The 27,988-nt window shown below is 45.4% G+C and overlaps 1 protein-coding gene across 2 annotated transcripts in view; it reads left to right on the top strand.

Moving 5' to 3' along the window:
- Positions 1-27,988, top strand: part of CCDC60 (coiled-coil domain containing 60) — an 879,096-nt gene that overhangs the window by 427,390 nt on the left and 423,718 nt on the right. For both annotated transcript variants that reach the window (XM_069619175.1, XM_069619174.1), the window contains exon 4: positions 12,362-12,444. In XM_069619175.1, coding sequence (XP_069475276.1) covers positions 12,362-12,444 — 83 coding nt within the window. The remainder of the gene's footprint in view (positions 1-12,361; positions 12,445-27,988) is intronic.

Here is a 27,988-nt window from a genome sequence, read left to right as displayed (position 1 = left end):
TCAGATCGCCTTCTTCAATAAAATTGCTAAAGCCAGGGATTCAATTATTAACTCATTGTCTAACAAACAAATGATAGAGACCCTGCCAGTCGAGATTTCAACACCAGATATTGAAACCTTTAAATTCACAGAGATCAACAGTAGTGACATGATAAAGCTACTGACAACAATGAAACCTACGACTTGTGCAGAGAATATCATCCCACCCAAAATAATACTGGATAACATGGACATATTCGCCCCCACCTTGACCATAAATGCCTCCTTCAGAGATCAGAAAGTGCCCGATGCCATCAAAAAGGTTACAGTAACCCCTCTGGTAAAAAAACCCAATCTGGACCAAAGGGACCCAAACAACCTTAGACCCATAACTAATTGCAATTTAATTCTCAAAATTATGGACAAAATTGCCACCATGCAACTCCAGACATATGTGGAGGAGTCAAACGCCCTCCACCCACAACAATCTGGTTTTCGACCCGCCCACAGTACCGAGACAGCCATGTTAGATCTCCAGACCAAAATGCTCGGCATTATTGACAAGGGTAAGACAGGCCTTCTTATTTTACTCGACCTCAGTGCCGCTTTTGACCTCCTTGACCACCGTCGCATCACAACCTACTCCAGGATGCTTTGAAAAAGTCCACTAATTGCTCTGATGAAGCCATCAGCTGGATAATGTCATTCTTAAAAAACAGAATATCCAGGGTGCACTGGGGGGACAAGTTCTCTTTGGAAAAAGAAATCCTCTGTGGAGTCCCCCAAGGGGCAAGCATGTCACCATTGCTGTTTAACATCTACTTGAGGTACTTATGCCTAGTTCTTGACCATATTAACACCTATTTCACTAACTATGCTGATGATACGCAGCTGGTATTTGAACTAAGTGGCAATTATCAGAAGGACAGTGAGCAACTCAACATGATTTATAATTACGTGGAGCAATGGATGGACTCCAACTGGATGTCCCTTAATGGGAAAAAAACGGAGCTCATGATTTTTGGCTCATCATACGCCAGAGCTAAGTTACCTACATCCTACGCATCCTTTCAGATCAAAGACACACTTATACCAGTATTAGGCAAGGTCAAAACCCTTGGTATGCTGCTTGAAGCATCCTTAGGGGCAGAGGCCCAAGCACAATACGTTAAGAAAAACTGTGCTTACCACCTCCGTTTAATAAAAGCCATCAGACCCTTTTTATCAGAGGACAATTGCGCGACCATAGCTAGAGCCACCATCTTGTCGCGCCTCGACTATGGCAATGCCTTACTCCTGGGTGCCTCCAAACGGTGCCTACAAAGCTACCAAGTTGTACAGAACAACGCAGTAAGAACTGTCAAGCTTAAATCTAGAACAGAGCATATCAGCGACTCCAGAAGGGAGCTTCACTGGCTAAAAATTGAAGATAGGGTGCACTTTAAGACCCTAACTATTGTTCATAAATGCATCCACGGAAAAGCACCAACATACCTAAAAACGAGGATCAGACCATACGTCCCAAATAGAACACTGAGATCATCCCAACTCGGCAAAATTGCAACAGCCCCACATAAACTTAAAAGCGGCCTAGGCAGATCCTTTCCGTCCCTCGCAGCCAATCTCTGGAACAATCTCCCGAACCAGCTAAGAATAGAGCCTAATTACATCCGTTTCCGCAAATCGCTAAAAACCCACATCTTCAAATAAACTACCACATGTCCAAATCCCAGCTGGAGTAATCTCTGTATGTTCATTCCCGTCTCTGCTGTCCGTTTTCCTGTCTGTCTGTCTATCGTGTTCTTATCTCTGCGCCCCGAGGCTCGCGAGCTACCGGCGCATTACAAATATTAAATAAAATAAAATAAATAAAACAAGACAAGGAAGGGAAAACAGAGGGAGGACAAAACAAATGATTTTACTAGGCCTTGTGTCACTCAGATTGTGCACATGCAGGGGGGAGGAGGAAGGAGGAAGAGGAGGGAGGAGCAGGAGGGGAGGAGAAGGGGGGGAGGGGGGGAAAGAAGGGGGGAAACCTCAGCGGAGGTGCAGCTGGTAGTGGCCATTATTAGCGAGGTCCATATTGTGAGGAGAGAAGGAGAGAGTGGAGTTGAAGATGACCCCAAGGTTTTTTACCTCACAGGGAGAGGGACCATGGAGGGCAGCCAGAGTGAAAGGAGGAAATCGGGAGCAGTGGTACCAGTGAGAAGGAACTCAGTCTTATTGGCATTAAGGCAGAGATTTTTGGAGGCACACCACTCCTGAATCGCAGATAGACAGTCAGGAATGAGCGACATAGGAGAGGAGGCTGAGGGGAGCCTGAAGGAGAGCTGAGTATCATCCGCCTAACACTGAAAGTTAGAGCAGAAAGTAGACATGAGGTGGGCCAAAGGGACCAAGTAGACATTGAAACACCAGGCCGAGAGGTTAGAGCCCTGGGGAAAACCACATGTGGAGAGAGAGGTGGTCGAGAGAAAGGACCCAAGTTGGACCTGGGAGGGTCGGTCCAGGAGGAAGCAGGTCAACCAAGCCAGGGCCTGATCCGTGGTTCTGAGGGAGGAGATTTATCAGGATGGCATGATTGACCATGTTGAAAGCAGAAGATTAAGGAGGATGATGACAGAAGGAAGGCTAGAGTCGAGATGAGTGAGCAGATCTTCAAACGTGTTCAGGAGAGCAGTTTCTGGGCCTCTGGCTGCTCTGAAGCCAGACTGATGGTCATTTATTTATTTATTGTGCATTTGTAAGGTGCTTATATCAAATACAGATATACAGATTGATTGTGGAGAGTAAGCTGGAAGATGGCTAGCTTTTCCAGGAAAGTAGTGATGGAGATCGGGCGATAGTTTGCCGGACAGGAAGGATCAGCAGAAGGCTTCTGCAGGAGGGTGTGCGCAAGGGAGTGCTTTAGGTGTAAGGGGAGGTTCCAGTGGAAAACAAGTTCTTCAGAAATAGGCTAAGGCTGGAGGCAGGGTATCAATGTGGTCCTTGATGTTTCTGGAAGAGCAGGGGAGCACCTGCCTGGACAACACTTTCATAGATGGGACTTGTTTAGAAACATCATCTGGAGTGATGGCAGAGAAGGGGCAGAAAGAAGGAGGAGAAGCAGAGGCAGCCAGAGGGGGTGGGGGGGCAGGAGAGGTAGAGGGAGAGGAAGCGGAGAGAGAGGAGGAGAGAAAGGACAGAATGTCCTGAGTTTTAGTGGTGAAGTGAGAAGCCAGAGCCCTGCAACGGGTGCTTGGAGGGAACAGGAGAGGTGGAGACTGCAGTAGGATTGGCCAGCTCCTTGCAGATTTGAAAGTATTCGGCCATGCTGTTAGAGGCCGCAGAGTCACAGGCCTGGATGTGGGCTCTCTTCATGGACAGGACAGAGTTTGTATTGCCTTCAGCAGGCCAGTTTGTCAGAGGATGTGCTCAGTGCACTCCACTTCCACTCAGCCACCCTGCACTTTCATTTTAGAGTGGTGAGGCTGTAGTCATACCAAGAGTTGCACTTGGAGGTAGGCTTCGGGTGGATTCTTATGGCATGGGCAAAGACATCCAGAGTGTTGGAGATAGAAAGATGCATGTTAGAGAGGTCTGTGTCAGAGTGTGAGTCAGCTGCAGGAGTAGGAGGAGGAGAGAAAGTAGCAGCATGGGCTGTATGACTGAGAAGGTAGGTGGCAGTGCTGGGGCCTGCTTTACCTGGGGGACAGAGAGCTTCAGGTGGGAGGAGAGCAGAAAGTGGTCAGTCCAAGCGAGAGGAGTGGTGAGAGAGTTATAGAAGGGGATGTCAGAAGAGATTAAATAATCTAAGTGTGCCCAGAAGAGTGTGTCGGGCCAGAGGGTAGAATAGAAAGAGAGAGAGTGTTGCAGAGATTGCAGAAGAGCCCTCAGGAGACATTAGAAGCATCCAGATGGATGTTGAGGTCTCTGAGTAGGAGAAGCTGAGAAGTAGAGGCAAAGCGAGAAGAGGAGAGGTCAGCCCACTCTTAGAGGAAGAGGGTGACCTGGCCAGGTGGCCTGTAAATGGTGACCACAGTCGGAGAGAGGCCAGGAGAGATAGTGAGCCTGCGGACCAGGCATTCAAAGAAGCTGTCAAGGAGGAGAGTATTAAAACTCGTGACAGAGCTGGCCGTGAACCATTCCTCGGTAAGAGCAAGGACATCCTGGTCCAATTCTTCAAAGAGGTGGCAGATGTCAGAGGAGTGTTTGACAGCAGGGTGAGAGTTGAGAGTAGCAACGTGGAGCATGTTGCCCCATTTGAAAGACTTCTGTGGGGGGTTACAAGCTTGAGGCATGCCCTGCAGAAGTATAAGAGGGGCCAGAGGGTGGGCAGAGCAGGAAGAATGAGATGGCAGAGTAGCCAGATATCAGGAGGAGGTTGCCAGAGAGGTGGCGGAAGGAGGTGGCAGAGGAGCCAAAGAGGTGCTGGTAGGAGTAGTAGGTATGAAACAAATAGGCGTCCTGCCACTTGTGTTTTGACTTATCTCGATTCCTGTAAGTTTTCACTATTTAGAAAATTGTTAGCTTGAAACAATCTGCTCTGTGACACCCTCGGAAGAGCTATTGTTCAGTTTGCTGATTCAATCAACATGCAAAAAACACCTACAATTTGTGTGAATTTGACTAGCATGTTTTAATTGGCTGATGCATTATTTATCATTATTTTTTTCTTTTTTCTCTTTTCTTTACACATATTGGTGCAGAAAATGTGCAAGTGAATGCATTACTTCTGCATTGACAAATGCATACATACGAAATGACGAGCATAAACAATTAAACACATGAGGATCAGTGGAAAACAAACAAAACAAAGTGGGATATAAACTTTGTCAATTTCAAGTAATGAAAGTAGCAGACAAATTGTCATGGTTTAACATCTTCTAGACAGTACTCAAGACTGTATTTTTGTGCAACAGAACATTCTTGGACTAAATGTATGTCCCCTTACTTGACCTAAATAGGTCAAATACCAGGCAAATAAGTGACCAATCCATGGGTCTACTTCAGGGTAATAAGCCCTAGGTGTGGCGTGGACTTTTCGTACGTGTAGTTACTTAGTCCACAGACATTTCGGCTATGGATGCCTTCTTCTGGGCCTCAAATTGTATATCTCTGATGGAGAAACACACATAGATGGTGTTAGAAAATTAATAAAAACAGGGTCCTAGAGGGAAGCTCTGGGAGGGTGGATACAGCTCAGTTAGAGGCTGTGGTCAGTCTCTTTTTTAGGTGGGGACAGCTCAGTTAGAGGCTGTGGTCAGTCTCTTTTTTAGGTGGGGGCAGCACTGACCTTGTTGGTGTCCCTCTTGAGGACTTGCAGGTGCCAGGTGCCGTCTTAGCCAGTGTCTGTCATGGTACTGTGTGTGTTACGCCTTTAGATGTGATGGTCGAGTAGCTTTGATCATGGGATGAGGTCCCTCATTATTGGTGCATGTGTGGCCATCCACTGGTCATATTCTGGGGTTCTGCAGGCAAAGGGAAAGGGGGCATTGTTGAGAATGGGTGGTTTGGTGGGGTAACATGATGAATTAATCCGAGTGGCTCTAACCGAAAATGTCTTCATTTTTTAAAACAAATTATTCAAACAAATCCATGGAACGAGCATGGGCGCGACTTTCGCGCCAGACATTGCAAATGTATATATGGATAATTTGGAAACTTTGTTTAACTTTAACAATACCAATCCATTCAAGAAATTCATGAAAAACCGGCATCGATATATCGATGACATTTTTTCAATTTGGACCAGAACTCTTGAACTGGAGACGTTTAAGACCTGACTCAATGACCAAGACCCTTATTTGAAATTCACTATGGCAGCCGACAAGAATGCCCTCCCTCTTCTGGACCTGATGATACAGAAAAATGCAGAAGGACAACTACATACAACACTATTCCGTAAACCAACTGACAAAAACACACTACTCCACTTTGGAAGTTACCATCCAGTGAATCTGAAAACCAACTTACCAAATGGACAGTTTCTGTGTATTAGAAGAAACTGTTCTACGGTACAACAATTTCAAGAGCATGCAGCAGACCTGTCAGAACGATTGAAACGAGGATATCCCCGCAGGCCTGTGAAGAGTGCTAAGAAAAGAGCAAGGAACACTCCACGGGAGGTATGCCTCACGAAACACAGCAAAGCAATGAAAGAACGGATAACATGTGTAACAACATATAGTCTTATTAGTAATACTATCAAAAAGACTATCTTGAAACATTGGCCTTTAGTCAGTACACCAGACTTCAAACCATCAAGACTGCGTTTTGTCTTCCAGAAGACAAAAAACTTGAAACAAATGCTTGTACACACCATTCAAGAACAGGTTGAAAACAAAGAAAAACAGACCACTTTATGGGGTCTATCGCCAGTAGTGGGACATTTTAAATGTGGCCTGTGCTCTGTTTTCTTCCTTACTAAAACATGAAAACTATCGTCCTCAAAAATATACAGTGGGAAATAAGAATTCACAAACTGTTAAACCATCTGGGCGATATATGGTATAAGATGTCCCAGCAACCTTCTCTATATAGGGAAGACCAAGAGAGAGGTTTGTCAGCGTATCTGCGAACACTGGTCTTGTTTGAAAAATAAAGTGACAGACCTGGTTGTCAGCAAAAGAAACACCCACACAGATCTACAATGGTCTGTGATACGAACTGTAAAAGCCACAAAAAGAGGGGGCAGCAGAGACCTAGCCCTCAGGAAGTTGGAACAGAAATGGATCCAAAAACTGGATAGTGTGAACGACGGCCTAAACACCAGCATAGAATGGAGCTTGTTTTTCTGAATGTGGGGTTGGTTTAATATAATATGCTGTATATCAGCTAGCTGCCGTTTAACACCCTATGGTTTGAACAGACGTGGTTCTGATAAATGTGAGCCGAGATCATCAAAAACTACCATCTGGTTAGATCTCTATCTGGCATATGATATGTAATAATGGCGACCAGTAAGATAAATGTATGCATTGATTATAAGAATGGAAAACGTAGCACTCACATTCTTTATTGTACAGGAAAACACTGTACAATTGATTATGCTCCATATGTGTTTTGTCTCCTTGGATGAACAACCAATGGTACTTATGACTACATCTGTGTAATGTGAAGAAGAAACATATATGTGTTAGCCAGGTCATGACTTTTTAGGCAATGGGGAAGGGTTAACTGCATCATTCATATCACTTCTCCAATTTTGATATCTAACTGACACATAACCGATGAGATTGGATTAAGTTTGAATTTTTACATAAGACATGGAAGTTCTGTTCATAAATGTGCCTAACAGTGTAATCTGTGAAGAATGAGGGTTTCCCTCAAAACATATGCCCCTTGGAGAGTAAACAGCGTTGTGAACGCCACTATAGATATGACGTTTCTTCAGTAAAACGGAGCGACACGTTGGAAAAACAGTGCACTGTAACGTGTATGTAATTAATTAAAAAACAGCTTTGCCGTGTATCGAGACACACACAATTAAGGTTATATGCTAATTGGTATATATGAATTTAATTATATTCACAAAATACACACACCATGATTGATTCCTAGAATCTGGCATGAATGCACATAGATATGAATTTACAACAGATATGACATTGAGTTTCCCTGAAATAGAGAGAATAAGGTCCTCTTTCTACATACATGATAGAGCTGCCGTGCATGGAGGCGGATGCATTTATAACAACGTTATGAGTCTAAATGCAAGGATTTGCTTTTGCGTCTGAGACCTATGTGACGTGTCCATGCTGTCAACAAGAGACGGGAAGGGTCTACACGGTGTTGTCAACACCGCGTACATGACGGCAGTGTCTCTATGACCTGTACCGAACTGCGATGTCTTGGTCTCGCAATAAAAGTATAAAGTGAAGTAATGTGCATAGACTCATAGCCTTTGTGTATTTGTATTTTATTGAATTTATATATGTCGGAAGGGCTTTAGATACCGTCCGATACTAAATGGAGACTATGGGCTGATACTGGGGGGTAGTTTAGAAGGGAAGTGCGACCTAGATAAGCAATGTCTACCTTTGGGTGCCCCAGAAAAAAAGACGATTGCACAGCACCAGAACTAACAACAAGGAGGAAAGTAAATATATAAAATATTGAGTTATGCCATGAATTGACTCAACAGGCAGCACATGTGCAGGAGAATAGGCTCAAGGGCCCTAACACACCCAGGCACACCAGACCCCAATTCTAGAGCGGGGTAGGATGAAAAAGGACATCACGCAGATACTCACACCAGCCAGAAGGAGCTGGGTAGGAAAAAAGGACATCACATAGATGCTCATACCAGCCAGACGCCGTAGGTACAGTATAAAAAATGCTGTCATCGACATTTTTGGCTTCATAGCACTTTGACAAACAGGTCGAGCAATAAACTGTCCATAGCAATTATCTTTCTGTGATGTGATTATACCCGCAATTAGTGTCAGCTGTACGGGATAAAAGCTTTTCATTGAGAAGTCTATCCCTGTTTTGCACACTGAATAAGGTCAGTAAATGAGTGCCCCGATAGCTTGTTACAGCATAGCTAACATGAACAAACACAAAGATGGGTCCTAAAAACCAGTGATATTTCATTTTTAGATTGTTTGAATAATATTTGGGGTTAGAAGATCGAGGATCATTCAAACCACAAAGATCCTTTGTCCTGACGAAGGCCTGCTTGGAATTGACAAGGGAAGCCACCCCGGGATGGGGTCTACCCTCTAATGTATAGTCCGAAACGCAGTGCGTCAACACAACATTTTTCTTTGCTAATCCTTTGGTAAAATAAGATTGGGATAACAGACAATATATATCCCGCAGAGATTGAAAGAGGCAGGAAAAAGATTGAGGTGTAACACAGTGAAAGGCTTAGTGGCCTATAAGTAGATACATAAGTGAATCTTTGCACTTGAACACACTTCCTGCGATTGTACGATTCAAGAGAGACGAGTATTGTCTTTTTCCCTGTCTTTTAAGCTCTGTGTGTAGATGATCAGAAATCAATTGAATATCTGTAAATATCGTTGTTGGTTAATAATTGAACCTGTGATCCAAGAGAAATGCCAGTTTTGTATACTAACCCAATATGAATGTGATTAATTTATGCATGTGAATATGAAGTGTATGATATAACACATGCTTTTAGCAAAATCACACTCTCCATAGAAGAGGTGTTTGGTAAATTAATAAATAAGTGCATTTTGATGTATGCATAAAAAGCAACAAGATTTTGGGACGATCTATTGTTTGTTCGCCTGTTGAAAATATAATCAACCGTCTTCAGCTAGTGTGGGCCTCAAGCATATGAATAAAGTAGAAGGAGGAGGTAGTCTGTGATTCTTGTTTTTGATAACAGAACTAGGTTTGCCATCAAAAGCATTTGGCCATGTGATCATGTACATTTTCAAAAGTGTTCACTCATCAATATGATGCATCTTTCCCAACAAAATGAAATGTAGTTGGCACTATGAGATTTAGATACACTAACCTAAATGTTACTGAAAACATGGAAACAATGGAATGTTTTACAGTAGCAATACTGTAATTCCTCATTATGTAACAACTTAATTTATTTATGCATGGAATTGCAGGACTGCCTTTTAAATAACTCGTACTGGTCTTTGACAAAAAGGATATAGTTAGTTAATTAAAGTATCATCCCAATTACTTCTGGTTAGCAATTATTTGAAAAAGAAAGAATTTTTCTTGGCTAGCACTTCCACACAGGCATTTGGCACTTTTAAGAGGGAAATAAATAATTACTGATGCTTTATCTCTCCATTAGCCTCTTTGTACAGAGAAAAGAGGGTGGGGAACCGTGAGGGTGCAAGAGGAATGTGGGCCTAACTGGGCTTTAACTGAACACTGAAATTTAAATAGCAAGCTGTGCTACACAAGTGTCAGTTTAATTAGCAAAACTAGAGAATTGCATAGCAAATTGCCATGTGACACTACTTATTTTAGGCCTTGTCAAGGACACAGATCACAGCAACAACAGTAACCACAATTGGCAGGGGGATCTAAAGAGTGGGAGAGAGCCTAAGGAAACAGCATAATGTTAAGTGAGACGTTAGGTGGAAGTATGCACAAAGGCCGGGAGGTTTAGTAGAGAGCAGTAATGGCTGTTCTTCCTCCCCGCACCTTTCTTACTTTTCGGACGCAGATGGCCGACGGCTGCGTTGCACGGTCGCAGTCTGCTCCGCTACCCCTTCACCGCCAAACACCTGCGTCGCACAACACTGCAGCCATGCACTACAAGGGCTTTGCCGCAGATGGTCCGATTCTTGGTACTTAAAGGTTTGGATGCGTGGATGTAGGCACAATGTATAACGTTTTGACAGGCAGCGTCTCCTGCACACCTGCGTCGCACAACACCACGCCCTTGTGCTGCGCGGCCTTGTAAGTTGTGTCAATAGATTCTTTTTTCACTGCTCTCTGAATGTGGGCCATGATGGTTGCATTTAAGGCGATGCCCGTAATGGCCTAAACCCCACCGGAAAACGGGAGATAATACCAATGCAAGTGGCCCATTTGTTGAAGTACCTCAAAAGTAGGAATGTGAAGATTTTACTTGACACGTCAAGAAGGGCTATTGGCCTGTAGTTCGAAGGGTTGGTAAAATCTCCTTTATTGAATGGGAATAATAATAGATTCTAGCTAAGAAGGTGGAAGTCAATAGGTATCCAGAATCACCTTAAACAGCACCCCAAACAGACTTGACTACAGTTGTGAATCACTTTTGATAACAATTCGAGATAGCCCGTCCGGTCCTAGTGCCCTGGACTACTTGGCCTTAGATATTGCCCATAAGATATCAACCTCGTTCCAGTGAGAGTCTCCATATACCCCAATCCTACCAGCCACATGTGTCGGGGGCATGACAGGTTTAGCATACATGGCTGAGTAGTAATTAATCCAGGTCCACTCAGAAATGGGACAAGCCATATTCGGTTCAGGTTTGCCAGTCAAGTTTTTGAGAGCCCAGAATTTCAACGAGTTTACATTTATGAGGGTTTCCAAAGTATATTGGTGTTTGTTGTTATGTAATTTAATGTTTAGTGATTTAATACAATTCTTATAACCTTGGAGAATGTTCTTCTATTTATTCTTAGAACCCGCCAAAGAAACCCACCTGCATAACAACTCTCACAATAGTTTCCTTTTATGATTTTTAGCACAAGCCACCCTAAAATCATAGCTGTGCGTACATTTTTAAAAAGCTGATGGCTTTACTCTTTTAACCAGTTCCTTTAGAAATTGCAAAAGAGTTAGGTTGTAACGTTGAACAGATAAGGAATCATCATCAGAATTATCACTATAACCAAATTGTCTATTCAGTTGAGTAAATCTACAGCAGGTAGTCACATTCCATTTCAACGTTAAACAAGTCATGGCAGAAGAAAGCAAGGCTGTCTTTGGTTGAAAATCATAAAGGTTCACTGATAAATGAAGGACAGAAGAAGGGAAACCTGGATACCTTGTCTTTGTTGTATATATGGAATAATATATTGTGCACACATTTTTGTATTTAAAGTGCTAGCTTGTAGCATGGTTTGTTTATTTTCTTAGGTTATCGACACCTTTGGTGGGTACAGAAGGGGTTCTTATTGCCCCATGTGGTCAGCCGACACGTGTTTCGACCCATAGGTCCTTCTCAAGGCTATATTGTTCGGTCTGGCGCCCCCTGTGGGGGTTCTGGTTTCAATTGGTCTTGTATATACAGTGGCTCTTGTTGGGCCCTGGAGTTATGGAGCTCCTTCCTAACCGCATTCGTCTTTTTCCAAGTCTTGGTATATACAGGCCCAATTGAAACCAGAACCCCACAGGGGGCACATTAAGAGCTCTCCTGACCAGGCCCTGTTGGACTTAGCTGCTTGTTATTGTCGGAAACGTCCAAAAAGCCAGCAAAAAAAGCCCAAATGGCTGAAAAGTTCAACCAAGTCCCCCATTCGGTGGTAAGGGGTGTGGGGATGTCCTCCGCACCCTTGTTCACAATATTGTGAGCAGGAGTTGTGGGGGTGATCCCTCAGCCGAACCCGAAAAGTTGAAAAAATGAAAAGGAGCCTGCGGCGTAGGTTCCCGATAACGGAAGTGAAGTGGAACAGGTGTCACAGGGACACAGCGAGTCGGCAGCACACATCGAAATGTGCCACCGCAAAGTAAGTATTGGGGTCGGGGGACAAGTCGGAACTGTTCAGGGGAGAAAAGACTGAAGGTTATTTTCGGAAAAATAATCTTCGGTCTTTTCTCCCTCAAAATTTCTGTCACGGGCTTCTAACCCCGACCCGTTATTGGCATTGTCAATGTGTAGACAAAAGGGAACTTGCGATGGAGAGTGCGAGGTGTTCAAACTCCCTGTTTTTATAGATGTTTTCCTCATGTGCTCTTTCTTTTTCAGAAGCCTATTTTGAAGCCGGCTGTCTACCAGAAACACAGAGAGAACGACCGTAGATGTCTTCAGAAAGAACTATCCCACACAAGGTAAGCACATCTGTAGTCAAAATCCTAAACAGAAGCATCCTACTTCTGGTATATGAGGTTAAATCATCTCATCAAAGCAATGGGTGTCTTAGTGGAAGGACTGTCACAATAATCTCAGTTACATAACCTTGCTGATGGATACCAGCTGTCTGACCGTTGGTCGCAGGTTAAAGAGCAAATCATTTGTGCTTGCATTTTCCAATTTCTGAACACCTGTTTCCTGGACTTGGGAGGGAACCAGGGCCATTTAATCATATGTTTGTGCACTCTAGAAACAAACTACATTTGGGAATGTAGCATAAACTATTCCTTCAACTGCTTTTGACAATCTGTTCACCAGTGGGAACAGTGATACTGATACTCTTGATGCTCTTGCCCCTGTCATGAGGATCCGCTTGAAGTCCATGACTCAGACCTGTCTACACTTAAATGTAAGTGTAGGGCGGCTGAGAGGAAATGGAGGGCTTCTTGTTCATACTCTGTCAAACTGGCCTGTTGCCTGCTCCAAAGGCAATACCGACTCTCTGTCTTCACCAAGAAGAGATTCCACATTCAAGCCTGTGTCTCGCCAGCATCTAACAACTCGGCCGAAATTTTTAAAATCTGCAAGGAGTTGGCCAACCCTGCTGCAGTCTCTACCTCTCCTGTTGCCTCCCAGGCTCTGTGCAATGCTCTTGCCTCTCACTTCATCTCAAAAACCCAGGACATCCTGTCCACCCTCGCTTCGCCTTCCCTTCCCCACCCCTCTCTGTCTAGGCCTGTTGACTCTCCTTCAGCGACTCACACTCGCTTCTTTTTCATCCACTGAAGGTGAGTTATGATTGCAGCCTAACTGCTGCTGTGTTCCCATAAAATATTGCCATTTGTTTTGTTTGAACGCAGGCTACGTGCCCTCTTGAATAATGCTTCCAGTCGGTTTCACCTCCTCGCTCCCATTTCTGCATTGCCCGTGATTGGCCGGCCCTCCCGCTTCCCTCCCCACCCACACCATCCCTGATTGGCCTGACCACCAGCCTTAAACAACCCTCCCATAGCAGCCCTCTGCCTGGGAGCCATTAACCCCATACCACCCTATTACGAGGTCCATTTGCGGGACCCACTCTGGACGTCTGGTTTTACCAGTCATCCTTAGCAGGTCTCGCGAGAGGCCCAGCATGCTCACAACGGGCCCGTCATTAACGGCCCGTTGTTGGCATACTCCCCATTCCCATTGAGCCCTATGTGGGCTCTAATGGGAATGGGGTTGATCCGGGTTCCCTGAATGGAGAAATACCGGGCCCTCCAAGGTTGGAATGGTCCGGTATTTCCCCATTCAGGGACCACGACCCCGGATCCGAGTTTGGAGGCAGCCATGCCCTTATTAAGGGCATGGCTGCCTCCAAACTCGTAATGAGGCCCCTGTGTCTCATCAATATAATGCGCTGAAAGTTAGTTTACTGAGTTCTATTCCACCTCCTAATACTGTTCACATCTAGATAGTGCGCTCAAAGATTATTGTGTTGTACTTTACCTCTTAAGGCTGTGTCACTTTTAGATTGTGCACTGAAAGTTTACTGAGTTGTATTCTACCCCTTAATACTGTGTCACAGCTAAGATAGTACGCACAATGATTGCGGTGTTGTGCTCTGCCTCTTAAGACTAGGTCACATCTAAATGCTGTACCCAAGTGATATTGTGTTGCATCCCACGCTCTTGGCATATCACAAATCTAGATAGTGCACTGAAAGTTCCCTGTGTTGAATTCCACCTAGTAAGACTGTCGGATCTAGATGGCGACCCTGTCTCTCAAGTATCCACCTCTCATGCCCATCCAAATCCCTAGAACCCCCCGCTCTCCCCATCCTGTCCTCACTCAGTCCCTACGGCATGCCACCCGCAGACTAGCACCCTCCTATTTGAGCCCCTATCATTCCCTACCCAACCACATCCATAGTAATCCCCCCACCTCACTTCAGCATAATGCCACTCGACCAATCTCCTACCACCCCCCTGCACCCAACAACAAAATCAGAGCCTCACTCTGGCACTCCAACCACCTTCCTCAGAAACCCATTCCCCCAGCCCCTTCCCACCCAGACTCACCCCCCACCCCCCCACCCTCCCTCTGCCCACAGCTGAGAACTCCCCATTACACCTCGCCACAACACCCTGCACCCTATCAAACTCTAAAATCAGAGCTGCACTCTGGCGCACCAATAGTCTCCCTCCCCCAAACCCAATTCCCCCCCCTCCCTCTGACCGCTGTCGAGAACTCCCTAATACCCCTCGCCAGGACACCCCGCCCCCTATCAAAGTCCCAAGCCAGAGCAGCCTGCTGGTGCACCAAACGGCTCAAACCCACACCTCCCTCCACTCATTCCTCCCACCCACCAGGAATCATCCCTCCCCTCCTTTCCCCCCACATGACCTCAGAGTCCCTATCCCATCACAGAAATGCACAGACCCCCCACAACACCCCCCCTGACAGATTTTTAACCATTGACTCCTTGAACTCATGGCTCAATGATTCACTAATTCCGCTCACCCCCTCGCGTGCCTCTTCCTCACGCATCCGACCATTTCCTAAATGGTTTACTCCTGAACTGAGGAACGCCAAAAAACTAAATAACTCCTTGGAACGCAAATGGCAAGCAGAAAAAACAGTCTCAGCAGATCCACTTTCGCCTTCCAATATTGCAACTACAAAGCAGAAATTCCGAAAGCCAAAAAAGCCCACTACAACAATCAGATTGTCAACTGTGGAAACCGCAGCAAAGAACTCCACAGAAATCATATATCCAAATTCGTCAAACCCACTTGCACCTCTCCCCAATCTACTCCATCACAATCGCTCTGCGACTCTCTCTCCCGCCACTTCTCTCGACAGAACGATTTCCCTTAACAACAAACTGTCCCTCCTCTACCCACCCCAAATACCAACAATCCATCACCCACCCCCCCACTGCCGCAACCCCCACCTTACCCACCTTTGACTCCTTCAAACCAATCTCCAGAGAAGAATTTCTTGACCTATCTGCTCACAAACCTTCTGGATCCCCTCTAGACCTCTGCCTCAGTCCTCAAAGAAATATTCTCATCAACCTGCGCAGGCGAGCATGCAAGAACCATCCTAAATGACTCCCTCAGCTCTGGAATCTTTCCCGATGCCTTCAAAATTGCACATGTCAAGCCTCTTCTTAAAAAAACCATCCCTTGACCGCAAAAGTTACTGTCCCATCTCAAACACCAGACTCCTTGCAAAACTCATCAACCAAACAGCATACTCCCAACTAAGCGCCCTTGTCGAATCCAACAACCTCCTTGATCCCGCCCAATCAGGCTTCAGACCGCAACACTGAACTGAAACCACTCTTGCCTCAATCTGGGACGATCTTGAGATCACTGCAGACTCTGCAGGATGCGCTGCACTAATTCTCCTTGACCTGTCTGCCGCATTCGACACGATTGACCACTCAATCCTCCTTGACCGCCTTCACTCCCTAGGAATCCGTGGAACAGCTCTCAAATGGATCGCCTCCTTCTTCAACAACAGGAAACAAATAACCCTCCTCCCCCCCTTTTTGTCTCGGCTGCTCGCCCAGTCAATACTGGAGTACCGCAAGGCGCATGTCTATCAGCTCACCTATTCAACCTCTATATGTCCACCCTCCCTGGAATCATCCGCCTGCACAATATCTCGTGCTACAACTATGCTGACAATACCCAAACCATCCTTAATCGCCACAACTCAGACTCCAACTTTCAGCCCGACCTCGCAGCCTGCCTTCTGGATATCGATCGTTCGATGACTATAAACCACCTCCTCTTAAACCCCACTAAAACCGAAATCATGGTGTGCCGCAACACTGAGCTCCTACCTCTTCCACTTCCTTGGCCCCCTGCCATGGGCCAACCGTCCAACCCTTCCGTCACAGTAAAAAACCATGGATGCACTATGGATTCTGGGCTAACCCTCTCCCAACAGATCAACAATGTATCTAAATATTGTCCCTACCTCCTCCTTCCCGAACAGACTTGTCGCTGTTATGTCTATTGTAATGTTGAGACTGGACTATGCCAACTCCCTCTACTTAGGAGTCCCGGCATACCACCTTAATAAACTCCAAAGAGCGCAAAACACTGCTGCTAAAATGCTCCTCACCCTGGGTCCAAGAGACCATACCTCCCCAGCTCTCAGAACCCTCCACTGGCTCCCAGTTGGACAAAGAGCCACTTTCAAGACCCTGTGCATCACCCATTGTGCAGTGCACAAAACTGGCCTTCTATACCTGCAAGATAAGTTAAAACCTTACCTACCACCCCGCACCCTAAAATCAAGCTCTGCCCTCCTTTTAGTGATCCCAACCACTAACTCCATCAGGATCATAGGATCCTCTTTCTCAGCATTGGCCCCGACTCGCTTCCACCACACATCCGACACATCCAAGACTATATGACATTCCGCAAATTACTAAAAACATGGCTCTTTCCATAACGCCAACACCAACAGCAACCTTAAAGATATGTCTGAACTCCCAACAACCCAATGACTAAATTCACAATGGGACTCTCTACCATGTCTTCAATGAATACACCCTCTGATTCGGCTATAGACAACCGTATCTGATCACTGAACAATGACCTCTGATCATACCCACAGGATAGGATGGATGGATGGATGGATGGATGGATGGAGTGAATGGAGGGAATGGATGGATGGATGGAATCCTGGTGGGAGTGGATTGATGAAATGCATGGATGGCATGGGTGGTGTGGATCCATGGAAGGGATGAATGTATGGAATGAGGATGGAGGGAACGGATGGGATAGATGGAAAGGATGGAATGAGTGGAACGGATGGATGCATGTGAAATGAATGGATCGAATGTATGGCACGAATGCATGTGGAATGAGTGGAAGGTATGAATATGGAATGGATAGAATAGATGAAATAGAGAGAATAGATTCAATTAATAGAATGATGGAATGGATAGATGGAATGGATGAATAGAAGGATGGATGGTATGGATGGAAAAGATGGATGGATGGAAGGGATAGATGGAATGGATGGAATCTTTTTTTTAAAAAGACAGACGGATTTAAGTGATAGATAGTATGGATGGAATGGATGGACACAAGTGGAACAAATGGGTGGAATATATGGCGTGGATGCATGTGGAATGATTGGAAGGTATGTATAGGAAATTGATTAATGCAATCGATGGAATGGATGGAATATAATCAATGTATAAATAGAATGGATTGTGTGGATGGAATTGGACGGAATGGAACGGAATGGAATGGAATGGAATGAAACGGAACAAACAAATGTATGGATGGAACGAATGTATGGATGGATGGAATGGATGGATGGAATGAATGGATGGAAGGAATGAATGGATGGAAGGAATGAATGAATGGATGGAACGGGATGGAACGGATGAAATGGGTGGGTGGAACGGATGAAACGGGTGGATGGAACGGATGAAACGGATGGATGGAACGGATGAAACGGATGGATGGGGTGGATGGAATAGATTGGCCATATGTATATGGATGGATGGAACAGATGGAGTAGACGGAATGGATTGAATGGATGGATCAGATGGATGAAACGGATGGATAGAACGGTCACAGGAGGATAGCTCAGCGGCAATGCGCTCGCCTTGGAGGAAAAACGACATGGAGCAGCACAGGTTCGAGCCCCGGGTCTGCGCTTAGAAACCTCTGGGTATTAAGCATGTTATAAATAACCTATCATATCATAAAGCAGATGGAATGGATTAAACGGATGAAACTGATAGAATGGATGGAATGGATGAAGTGGATGAGATGGAATGGATAGAGGGGATTGATAATATGGATGGAATGGATGGATGGACTGAATGGATGGATGATAGGGATGGAATCGATGAAAAGGATGGAATGGATGGACGCATCTGGAATAAAAGGATAGAATAGAGGGCATGGATGCATGTAGAATTAATGTGGAATGAATGGATATGGAATTTGATTGATGAAATGGATAGAATGATTGGAATATATGTATAAGGAATTGATGGATGGAATGGACGGAATGGATGGGACGGATGGAATGCAAGAGATGGAATCGATGGAGGTAATGGAAGGCATCGGGTGGATGGAACAAATTGTTCGAATGAGTGGATGAAGAAATGGAAGAAACGGATGGATGCACAGACAGAATGGATAAACTGAATGAATAAAAGAAGAAAAGGATTAAATAGATCAATGCATCGATGGAATGGATGGTCGCTGGAATGAATTGATGAAGAAATAGAAGAAATGGATGGATGCATTGATGGAATGGATGGATGCATTGATGGAATGGATAGATGGATGGATTGAATGGATTGGATGGAATGGATGAAATTACCCTACCCCCTACCTCCAATTTGCACCCACGCACGTGTCTGTGTACCCTGCTTTCCTATTCCCCATGCAATCCCAGCCCCTTGTCACTATGTGTCCATCTGTTGCTGCGCTCCCTGCCATCCTGTTCCCATGATGTTGCTATGTATCCCAATGTATCACCCAACCCTCTTGTCACCATATGTGCCCACTGTGCCCATGTGGTACCTTTGTACTCTGCTTCCATTCTTGTCCCACACGCTATTATATATATACTTATGCCCGTCCGGTCACCATAAAACCAACCCACTATCACTGTGTGTCTGTGGGTCGATGTGTTCCTTGCCATCTTGTTCACGTGCCTGGTCTCGGGCGCTTTAAAGATGAACCATCACTCTTATCACATCACTATGCCTTCTCTCTTCTATACACCATCACACAACTAGAACACAGCTATACCCCTGATTAATTTGGCCTAGCTGTTCACATACAACCACTAACCCATGTAAACCTCATCACCCTAATAAAACACAGCTATCCCATGACACTCCGGTCTAGCTGCTCACATAAGCGTCCTTCAGGAATAAGACGAAATTACTGCAGCAAAAAAGTCAGAGTACCAAAAGTCCGACCCCCATTTGTTTGCATACTTTTATGTGGGCGGGGGGGTACAGTTCATAGAAAATGTATAGGTGTAAGGTGGGAGAGGGGGCTGTGGGGGGTATACAAACAAATGAAAAATAAATAATTTCATACTTTTGGTGCTCAGACTTTTTTCCTCGGTCATTTCACGCAGATCCGTCCTTCAGGCCTAACGCAGCCAAAGCCTGTCTGGATGTCCAACCACCAGACTGCAAACACATTCAACTGTTATCTTCAATACCACACCTAACGCTAGGATGCAGCTACCATCCGACATCTACACCAGCTGCACACATAACTGGTGCACCCATGCACCCTATCTATCTCTACTGACCTGAACTGCGGTTCCTGAGGGCGTTCAACCTACCAGCACTTTGAGGTCATACCAATGATATATAGAGCGCTATATAAATGCCAAGTAACATAACATAACAATACTCCCCAATGTTGAGTAAGGGGGCCAGAGAAAGAAAAGTCCCTCGGCCTTCCGGAGCAAGGATCTGGCAGGCTACAAAAGTGACCAATGGATAACGCCAGTCCAGGCACTTGGATTGGAAGAACATGAAGTGATGTTTGATCATGAGGATCTTGTATATCTGAAATCTTTGGATTGGATACGGTTACCAAAGATGGGAGAGTATTTCAAGCCCAGACTCTAAAAGGCACTTGACAAAGATGGGAGGAATCGCCTGATGGCAGAACGCATGTGTCCTGGTATAGAGAGGAACGTATCAGTGACCCTGCTGATGGATGCTAAAATGATCACCTTCTAAGGGAAATTAGACAGGTTTTCAAGAACATGGTTGACAGAGCTCCCATGCCAGGATAAGATCCTCCATGTGACAGGGCTGCTGTGCAAGATTTTTATTCTGGCTGAAACAGCATTAGACAGTCACCTGTAGGACTGTAGGACCTCCGGTTCTCGTGGACTGGGCACAATGTGCAATTTGCCTACGTGAAAACCTTGCTAAATCATCTGAGAGGAAGAAAGGCATCCAAATATAAAATAGATGCAAAGCCGGGAGAGCTAGCATGTTTGGAGACTAGCCCAGCTGCACAGGTCCTCCTTGGAAGGGATCCCAGAGCAAGGAGCTGGCAAAGTTTGTAGGGATGTATTTTGCATTCAGAGGCCCAATTTTCCTTTAAGAGTGTTTTCAAGTAACATTTTTTCTAGGGTTGGAAGAAAAAGGCACCTCTCTTCCGTACGATATGCGCTGCACTAGAGGTCCCAGACCAATAGATCAGCCTTGCAGTGATGGCAAGAACAGAAGGGGGATGCCTCCTTCCCAACCATCCCAACAAGGGTATATGAGGAAGAGGACATGTCTGAAAGAGAGCAATGACGAAACCTATCCAGTCTATAGGTGGGTGTGACAAGCACAGGGTTAATGCCAGCAGTGGGAGGCAGGACAGCATTCTTTGCTGAAGTGTGGAATGCATTCTCCTGTGATGCAGGGGTGAAGCAGACCATCATGGGTTGTTAGAGAACCACAGCGTTAGCAGTGCGGTCCCCATATGATTCTCTGAAGTAAATTGGAGAATCATGTGTGTGTTGATGCATAAAGGAGCAATCTCACGAGTTGCGCGACACCAGGGGGTCACCAGAAACCTCATTCTAGTGAAAAGAAAAAGATAGTGACACCATTATCAACCTGAAGGAGTTCAGCAATTTCATAGAGCAGAGACACTTCGAAATGCAGGGCATTCACATGCACCGCTTTGAGCGCTTTGAAACACTTACCTGTGTATAGGCGCTGTATAAATAAACAATACCATACCACAGAGAGGTTCTCCTTCCTGGGGATTGGCGGGTACATTTGGACTTAAAGGATGTGCACTTGGCTATTCCGATATTTCACCCTTCCTGACGAAGCCTGCAATTCCAGTAGGCAGGTCAATTTTAGGAATTTGTGGGCCTCGCCTTCGGACTTTTATCAATGCCATGATGCTTCATGAAGCTGATGAAGCTGCTGGTGGCGACCCTCAGAGAAAGGAGGTTGTGACTCATGATTTTCCTAGACTGCATGATCTTTATCTTGAAAGATGACCATATTGTATGGCAGCATGCAGAAACCACAATAAATCTGCTCCAGAGCTTGGGGTTCCTCATAAACTGGGAAAGGTCAGACCTTAACCCTGCTGGTTTATTGGATTTCCTGGGGTTTACACTAGACACAGTGATTGCCATACTCAGACTGCCTATCACAAAAGTTTGCATGATCAGGAATGAGATCCACTGTCTACTAGACAGATCAACATTTTCTCCAATGAGTGACAGGTCTGCTATCCTCACCAATCAATGCAATTCATCCTTCTGAGATCTTTAAATTACAAGGCCCTCCAGAGATATAAAGTGTTGCATCTGAGGAAGAACTTTTCTTCTGCTCAACCAGTAGTGCTCTCTTAGGAAGCGGGAGTGCAGCTGCTCTAGTGGCTTAATCACATTGAGAACTGGAACATCCGTGCCATCTTTGGGTCCGTGTCGAAACTGGCCATAGAACCAGATGCCAGCGGAAAAGGCTGGGGCGCCATATCTAGAGAGCTTGTGACAGGAGCAAAGTGGCCAGGACAAGATATTAACCAAGAAATAAACTCTGCTTAATGCTCTTTGCTGATTCGTTAACAGTGCAAACGTTTGCCAAAGACACAGTCAGCTGTTGCGTACTACTGAAGATGGACATTGTCTCTGCAGTGAGGTACATCAAACAAATAGGCAGAACAAGGTCAAAACTTGCAGTGGAGATGGCCAAGGATTTATAGCACTACTGCCTAGAAAGGAAAATCTCTATCACAACGGGATATCTGCTGGGGCTCTCCAGCATAGAGATGGATTGGAATTGGAAAATCTGAGAGATTGCCTGGAGGTGAAATGTGGAGTGTAGCCAGGGAATGTGGGACTGGCCGTATTGCTTTGCCCTGAGCTCAGCAGGCTCTTCCACTTTTCCCTGATTTCTCCCCTCATGTCTGTGGTGCTATGGTATGGCTCACCTGGTTATGCATATAGAAGGGATATTTCCTTGTTGCTGCATCTGCTGTGCCCTTATGAGTGCATGTTTGTACTTTCTGGTCAGGGGTCTGCAACCTTTATATTCCCAGATGTTTTGGACAACTGCCAACACCCTTAGCCAGCAAAGTCAATGTTTAAGGGTAATGAGAGCTGTAGTCCAAAATATCTGGAGACCCACGGGTTGCAGACCCCTGTGTCTAGCAAATCTAGTCAAGTCAGTCTTAGCATGTATTGCCTCATTGCATTCATCTGTGAACCATTTTGAGATGTTTGTAGAAGAGCCCTTTTTAATTTGTGGTATTAGATAGTTCCTAACCAAAAGTGTTACTTTGGAGTACAGCTAAAAGGGAGATGACATGTGAGGAAGGCCACACAGCTTGTGGGTGTTTTTTATTATCGGAGTAGACAAGGCCTCTTCAACTCTGTGATTTAACTCCCCCCAAGATAATGAGATTATTTCATTGTCTGAGAAGCTATACTCATAAAATGGCCAAATTTGATTTGGGTGCAGGTTGCAGTCGAGGCAAGTTATTCGTTTGGTCTGAAACTAGCATGGCTTCACATTTGAGTAGGCAGTTGGAGGGAGCTGCTGCGTCCCAAACCGATGCCTTTGGGGTCCCATTGTTGCAGTCTCTGCATTATTGGATTCAAATTTCTTCACAAGCAGCAATAGAGAAGGATATGACTGCTCCAAACGTTATTTTAATGGGGTTTCAACAAAAGAAGTACTGGCCTGCAAAGTTAAGGGGCAACTCTATCTATGAATACAAAATGTTCACAATTACTCGATAAATACAATTAAAAAGGGCCTCATTGCGCGTTGGGCAGAAAAATCGGCAGTAAACCTGCTGGACGGAATTCATTCTATCACCGGATATGATATGATGTGATGCATCATTTATAACACGCCTGTCTAGAAGGGTTTCAAGGCACTACATGGTAGGGAGACACAAGGAAGACGAAACAAACGATTTGACTAGCTCTTCTGTAATTCAGATTGCGCAAGTGCAGGGGAGGGGGAGAGTAGAAATGCCAAGGGGGGAGGGAAAGGGGAAGTGCGATCAGGGCAGCATTGCTCTGAGTAAGTGCAGCCGGAGGAGCCGGTTCTGGGTAGTGCAAGGAGGCAGAGGACTGTAGGGTTACAGTTACAACCCGCAAGTGCCCGGAGGCCTGGAGGCAGTGCAGGTGCTTACAGGTCGTGGAGGAACCTAATGCCCATTGGGTTCAGAAGGTAACCAAGCGACAAGTCAGCACAGCAGACATGTAGGACAGCAAGGGAGAGCAAGAGAGAAAGCAGAAGTGCAAAGGAAGGTTTTGAGCTGCTTCCGAAACCTGAGGTGGTCCTGCTCGAGTTTGGGATGTGCAGGGAGGCCATTCCAGAGGGCGGCCCCTGCAGAGGAGCGAGATCTACCTCCCACACTCTGCCTGTAGAAGCGTCTGACCAGCAGAGAGTTGGAGGCATCTGAGCGAAGGGCTTGAGAAGAAAGATGTTTAGGAAGAGAGCGTTGGATGTAATGCGAACACAGGCCCAAGAAAGCCTTTTGGACAGTGCAGAGGGTCTTGAACTTGATCCTTGAAGCCACCGGGACCCAGTGGTGAGATTTCAGGACTGGAGAGATATGATCCCTTGGGTTGATGCCAAGGACAAGTCTTGCAGTCCTGTTCTGGATTAGTTGCAGAGGGTGGAGAGTAGAGGAAGGCAGGCTGAGAAAGAGGCAGTTGCAGTAGTACAGCGTAGAAAGAACCAGGGCTCTGGAGATGGTGAGCTTCTGGGGGAAGGTGAGAAAAGAAAGAGGGTGGAGTCAAAGATGACCGCAAGGTTTTTTGCCTCATAGGAAGGCGCAGGGAGAGAGGTCCCAAGCAGGGCGGCCAACGTGAAAGAGGGAAATCAGGAGCAGGGGTCCCAATGAGGAGGATCTCAGTCTTACTGGCATTGAGGCAGAGATCATTGCAGGTGCACCATTCCTGAATCGCGGATAGACAGCCAGGAATGAGCGAGAGAGGAGAGGAGGCTGAGGGAAGCCTGAAGGAGAGCTGGGTGTCATCTGCATAACACTGAAAGTTAGAGAAGGTAGAGATGAGGTGGGCCAAAGGGGCCACATAGAGGTTGAAAAGCCACGTTGAGAGGTTTGAGCCCTGGGGAACACCACATGTGGAGAGAGAGGTGGTGGAGAGAAAGGACCCAAGTTGGACCTGAGAGGGGCTATCGAGGAGGAAGGAGGTGAGCCATGCGAGGGCCTGATCCGTGATGCCCAGGTGCTCACAGAGATGATTGATCGGGATGGTATGATTGACTGTGTCAAAAGCAGAGCAAAGATCAAGGAGGACGAGGACAGAAGGAAGAGTGCATCAACTTCAAAGTAGCATGCTTTATATGTAAATGCTTGAATGGACTAGCACCGGATTATTTGAGGGACAAGATTAGCCGCTATCAGCCTTCTAGGTACAAACAATCACAGGATCAATTACTTCTGAGTATCCCCCCATCTGTCTGTGTAACAAGGGGTGATAGAAGATTTGGTGTCTTCTGGACCAGCATTCCTAGAGAATTAGGGCCTTGGATACTCTACCAGTTTCTAAAAACATTCCTGTTTAGATGGCAGTTTACTATCATGTCTGTGATATGAATTCTGCTTCAAATCCGACCGTGGCCAAAATCTGTTTGCTCTATTGTTCCTTTACATTTCCAGCTGTGCCACTAGACGGTTCGGTCTGTCAGGAGCACAATATAAATGCTCAAATCAAATCAGGAAGGCTAGAATCTAGGTTAGTGAGTAGATCTTCACAGCTGTTCAGGAGAGCAGTTTCCGTGCCTCTGGCTGCTCTGAAGCCAGACTGATCGTCATCGAGACAACTAACAGATTCAGTGTGGAGAGTAAGCTGGGAGATGGCTTGCTTTTCCAAGAGTTTTCCCACAAAAGGGGTGATAGAGATTGGGCGATAGTTTGCCAAGCAGGAACGATCGGTGGAAGGTTTCTTCAGGAGGGGTGCACAAGGTAGTGATTAAGGGGAGAGCATTGAGGCCCAGATCATTGCCAATAGAATTAATGTTACTTCCGATGGTTGGTGCATTCACCCGTCATGTGGCAGTAATTCTGCACTGGTAATGGTAATGTCGTCTGGCAGAATTACTATTACCGTGTCCAGTGGAATTACCGCCACATGACAAGTTGACAGGTGCGAACACCAACCATTGGCAGTAACGGTAATTCCATCCAGCAAAATGACTGCCGAAAAGACACTTTATTTGCTAAATCTGCCATTTTCAGCGGATTTACTGTTACCGATGGAACAGTTAGACAACATTGTGGTAGTTACATTATGTTATAGAACGTGTATCAAACAGAATAAGGTAGTTACGTTAGATCGTAGAATGTGGGTCAAATTCAGAGTAGGTAGGGCAGTCTGAAATGTACAGATATTTGTTGAACAGTGCGGTTTTTACTTTCTTGCGGAAGTGTGCATAGACAGGTTATCTTGGATCTGCTAAAGGAGGCCGTTCCACAGTGTGGTAGTGATGGTGGTGAAGCAGGAGCCCCCGACTCTCTTTCTAACGAATCTAGGTATGTTCAAAGCTGATGTGGTGGAAGAGTGGAGAGTGTGCATGTTGTGTTTCTTGATAATACGGTTGGTGAGGAAAGGTGGGGCAGTCTTGTATATGTACTGGTAGGTGATGGGAAGGAGTTTGATTTCGATGCAGGCTTTGATGGGAACCCAGTGTGCCTCCCGTCTGATGTGGAGATGTGATCAGAGCGCTTCAAGCCTCAAACTGCTCGGAGGGCATTGGTTTGAAGCTGTTGGAGTTTGTTAATGTTTTTGGTGGAAGTCCCTGCTAAGATAGCATTGCATTAGTCTAATTTGCTACCAACGATGGCTCTAGCTAATGTAAGAGAGTTGTTGGATTTGAGGAATTTCCTAGAAAGGTTTATACGTTTGGTAGAGTAGGCTGCAGAGGATGCGACAGCTTTGACATGTTTTTGCATATTTAGTTCAGCGTCCAGGTAGATTGCCAACTTTGCCAGGCCAACATGCTTCTAAAAGCCAATGGGCCCAATGCTACTGCACCATCATTCATATGCATTGGTCACCATGTCCATATGACTGTGAAAATAGAAATGTACCTCTGCCTATATATGAATATGTGACTTCATGCAATCAGGAGATGCACCTGTCAGGGCAGCTCATGGCCATGTACTCCACTGAAACTCCTTCTGCCCACATGCATCCCTAAAACACCCAAATGCCAATTGACCCACATAGAAAACACCATTGCCAATAACTGTCTTAACACATGTTAATGTCATTTGAGCAAGGCATCTGCCAATGAGGGCCTGCATGCTTGGCAGTCCAAGTCCTCACATCTCCTTGTCCTAGTCCAACCTCGCAAGTGCTGTGTGTGGTATCTGACAAAATTCTCTGTCCATGCCCCATGTTGCCCCCACAGAGCAAACCACAAGGCAGACATCACACCAAACACCATGTCACATGAAAGTCTACCCTTGCATCCTGCATGAGGTGTACACCTTAGAGGACACATCTACCAATGGTTGGATAGACAGCCTCCTGCATGTGAAACCACCCTGACCCCATTAACCTTGTTCAGCATCCACCAAAATGCATGTGTGTCTAGCTGAACCTGTCCGCATGATGAGTGAATGCAAATCATTTATCATCCAACAGGTACACAGCCTATCCAGGGAGATTAAGCCTGACCGAGTACATCAGGGTCAATGGGACATGCCACTGGGTGCTTCAAGGGCCTGTGAAGGGATTGTGAAGCAAGACACAGACAACAGATTCAAAGTTCAAATAAATATTATTTATTAGCTTAAATATCAGGATGGTAGAAAGCCTAACTTGCCCTATGCTGAGGTGGGATTTCCCCACCTAAAGAAACAAAAGTTCCTACCATCCTGTTCCACCAATTTCTGTAGTATGGTGTTTAGGGTTTTATTAAATCTTTCCACAAGTCCATCTGTCTGGGGATGATACACTGATGTTCATAGGTTAGTGATGTGCAACAGATGCTTAACTTCCCCCATAAGTTTGCTCATGAGGTAGAGCCCTGGTTAGTTAATATTTACTTTGGAAACCCTACTCGGGAAGAGAAAGAGATCAGGTGCTTCAAAATGTGAAAAGAAAGACATTGTAACATTGATTAAAAAATCAAGCTCTACAAAGGGCCGCATGGCCAGATGGCCTGACTAATGTTATATTAAAAAAAGACCCCGACCAATGGGCAGAATTTATGAATAATTTATTTTAGAAAATTAAGACCACGAAGACGATTGCTCAGTCATGGACCAAATCTATAGACTTACCAATCTACATGAAGGGCGATAGGTCAGATCCCACCAACTATAGGCCTATCGCCCTTCTCGATGTAGTAGGCAAACTATTCTCGAGCAATACTCTTGAGGGAATTGAACAACTGGAGCTCAGCGACAAAGCACCACTTTGAACCTATTTCTGATAAACCCCCTCAAGTCTAGGGTTAAAGCTACCAAGAACAAAAAAATTCAAATTGCATCAATAGACTTGGCACAT

This window comes from Ambystoma mexicanum, chromosome 10 (assembly GCF_040938575.1).
Source record: "Ambystoma mexicanum isolate Mex_15411 chromosome 10, UKY_AmexF1_1, whole genome shotgun sequence".
Taxonomy (NCBI): domain Eukaryota; kingdom Metazoa; phylum Chordata; class Amphibia; order Caudata; family Ambystomatidae; genus Ambystoma; species Ambystoma mexicanum.
Note: the sequence above shows the minus strand (reverse complement) of the source record. Positions and strands in the feature narration are given on the sequence as shown.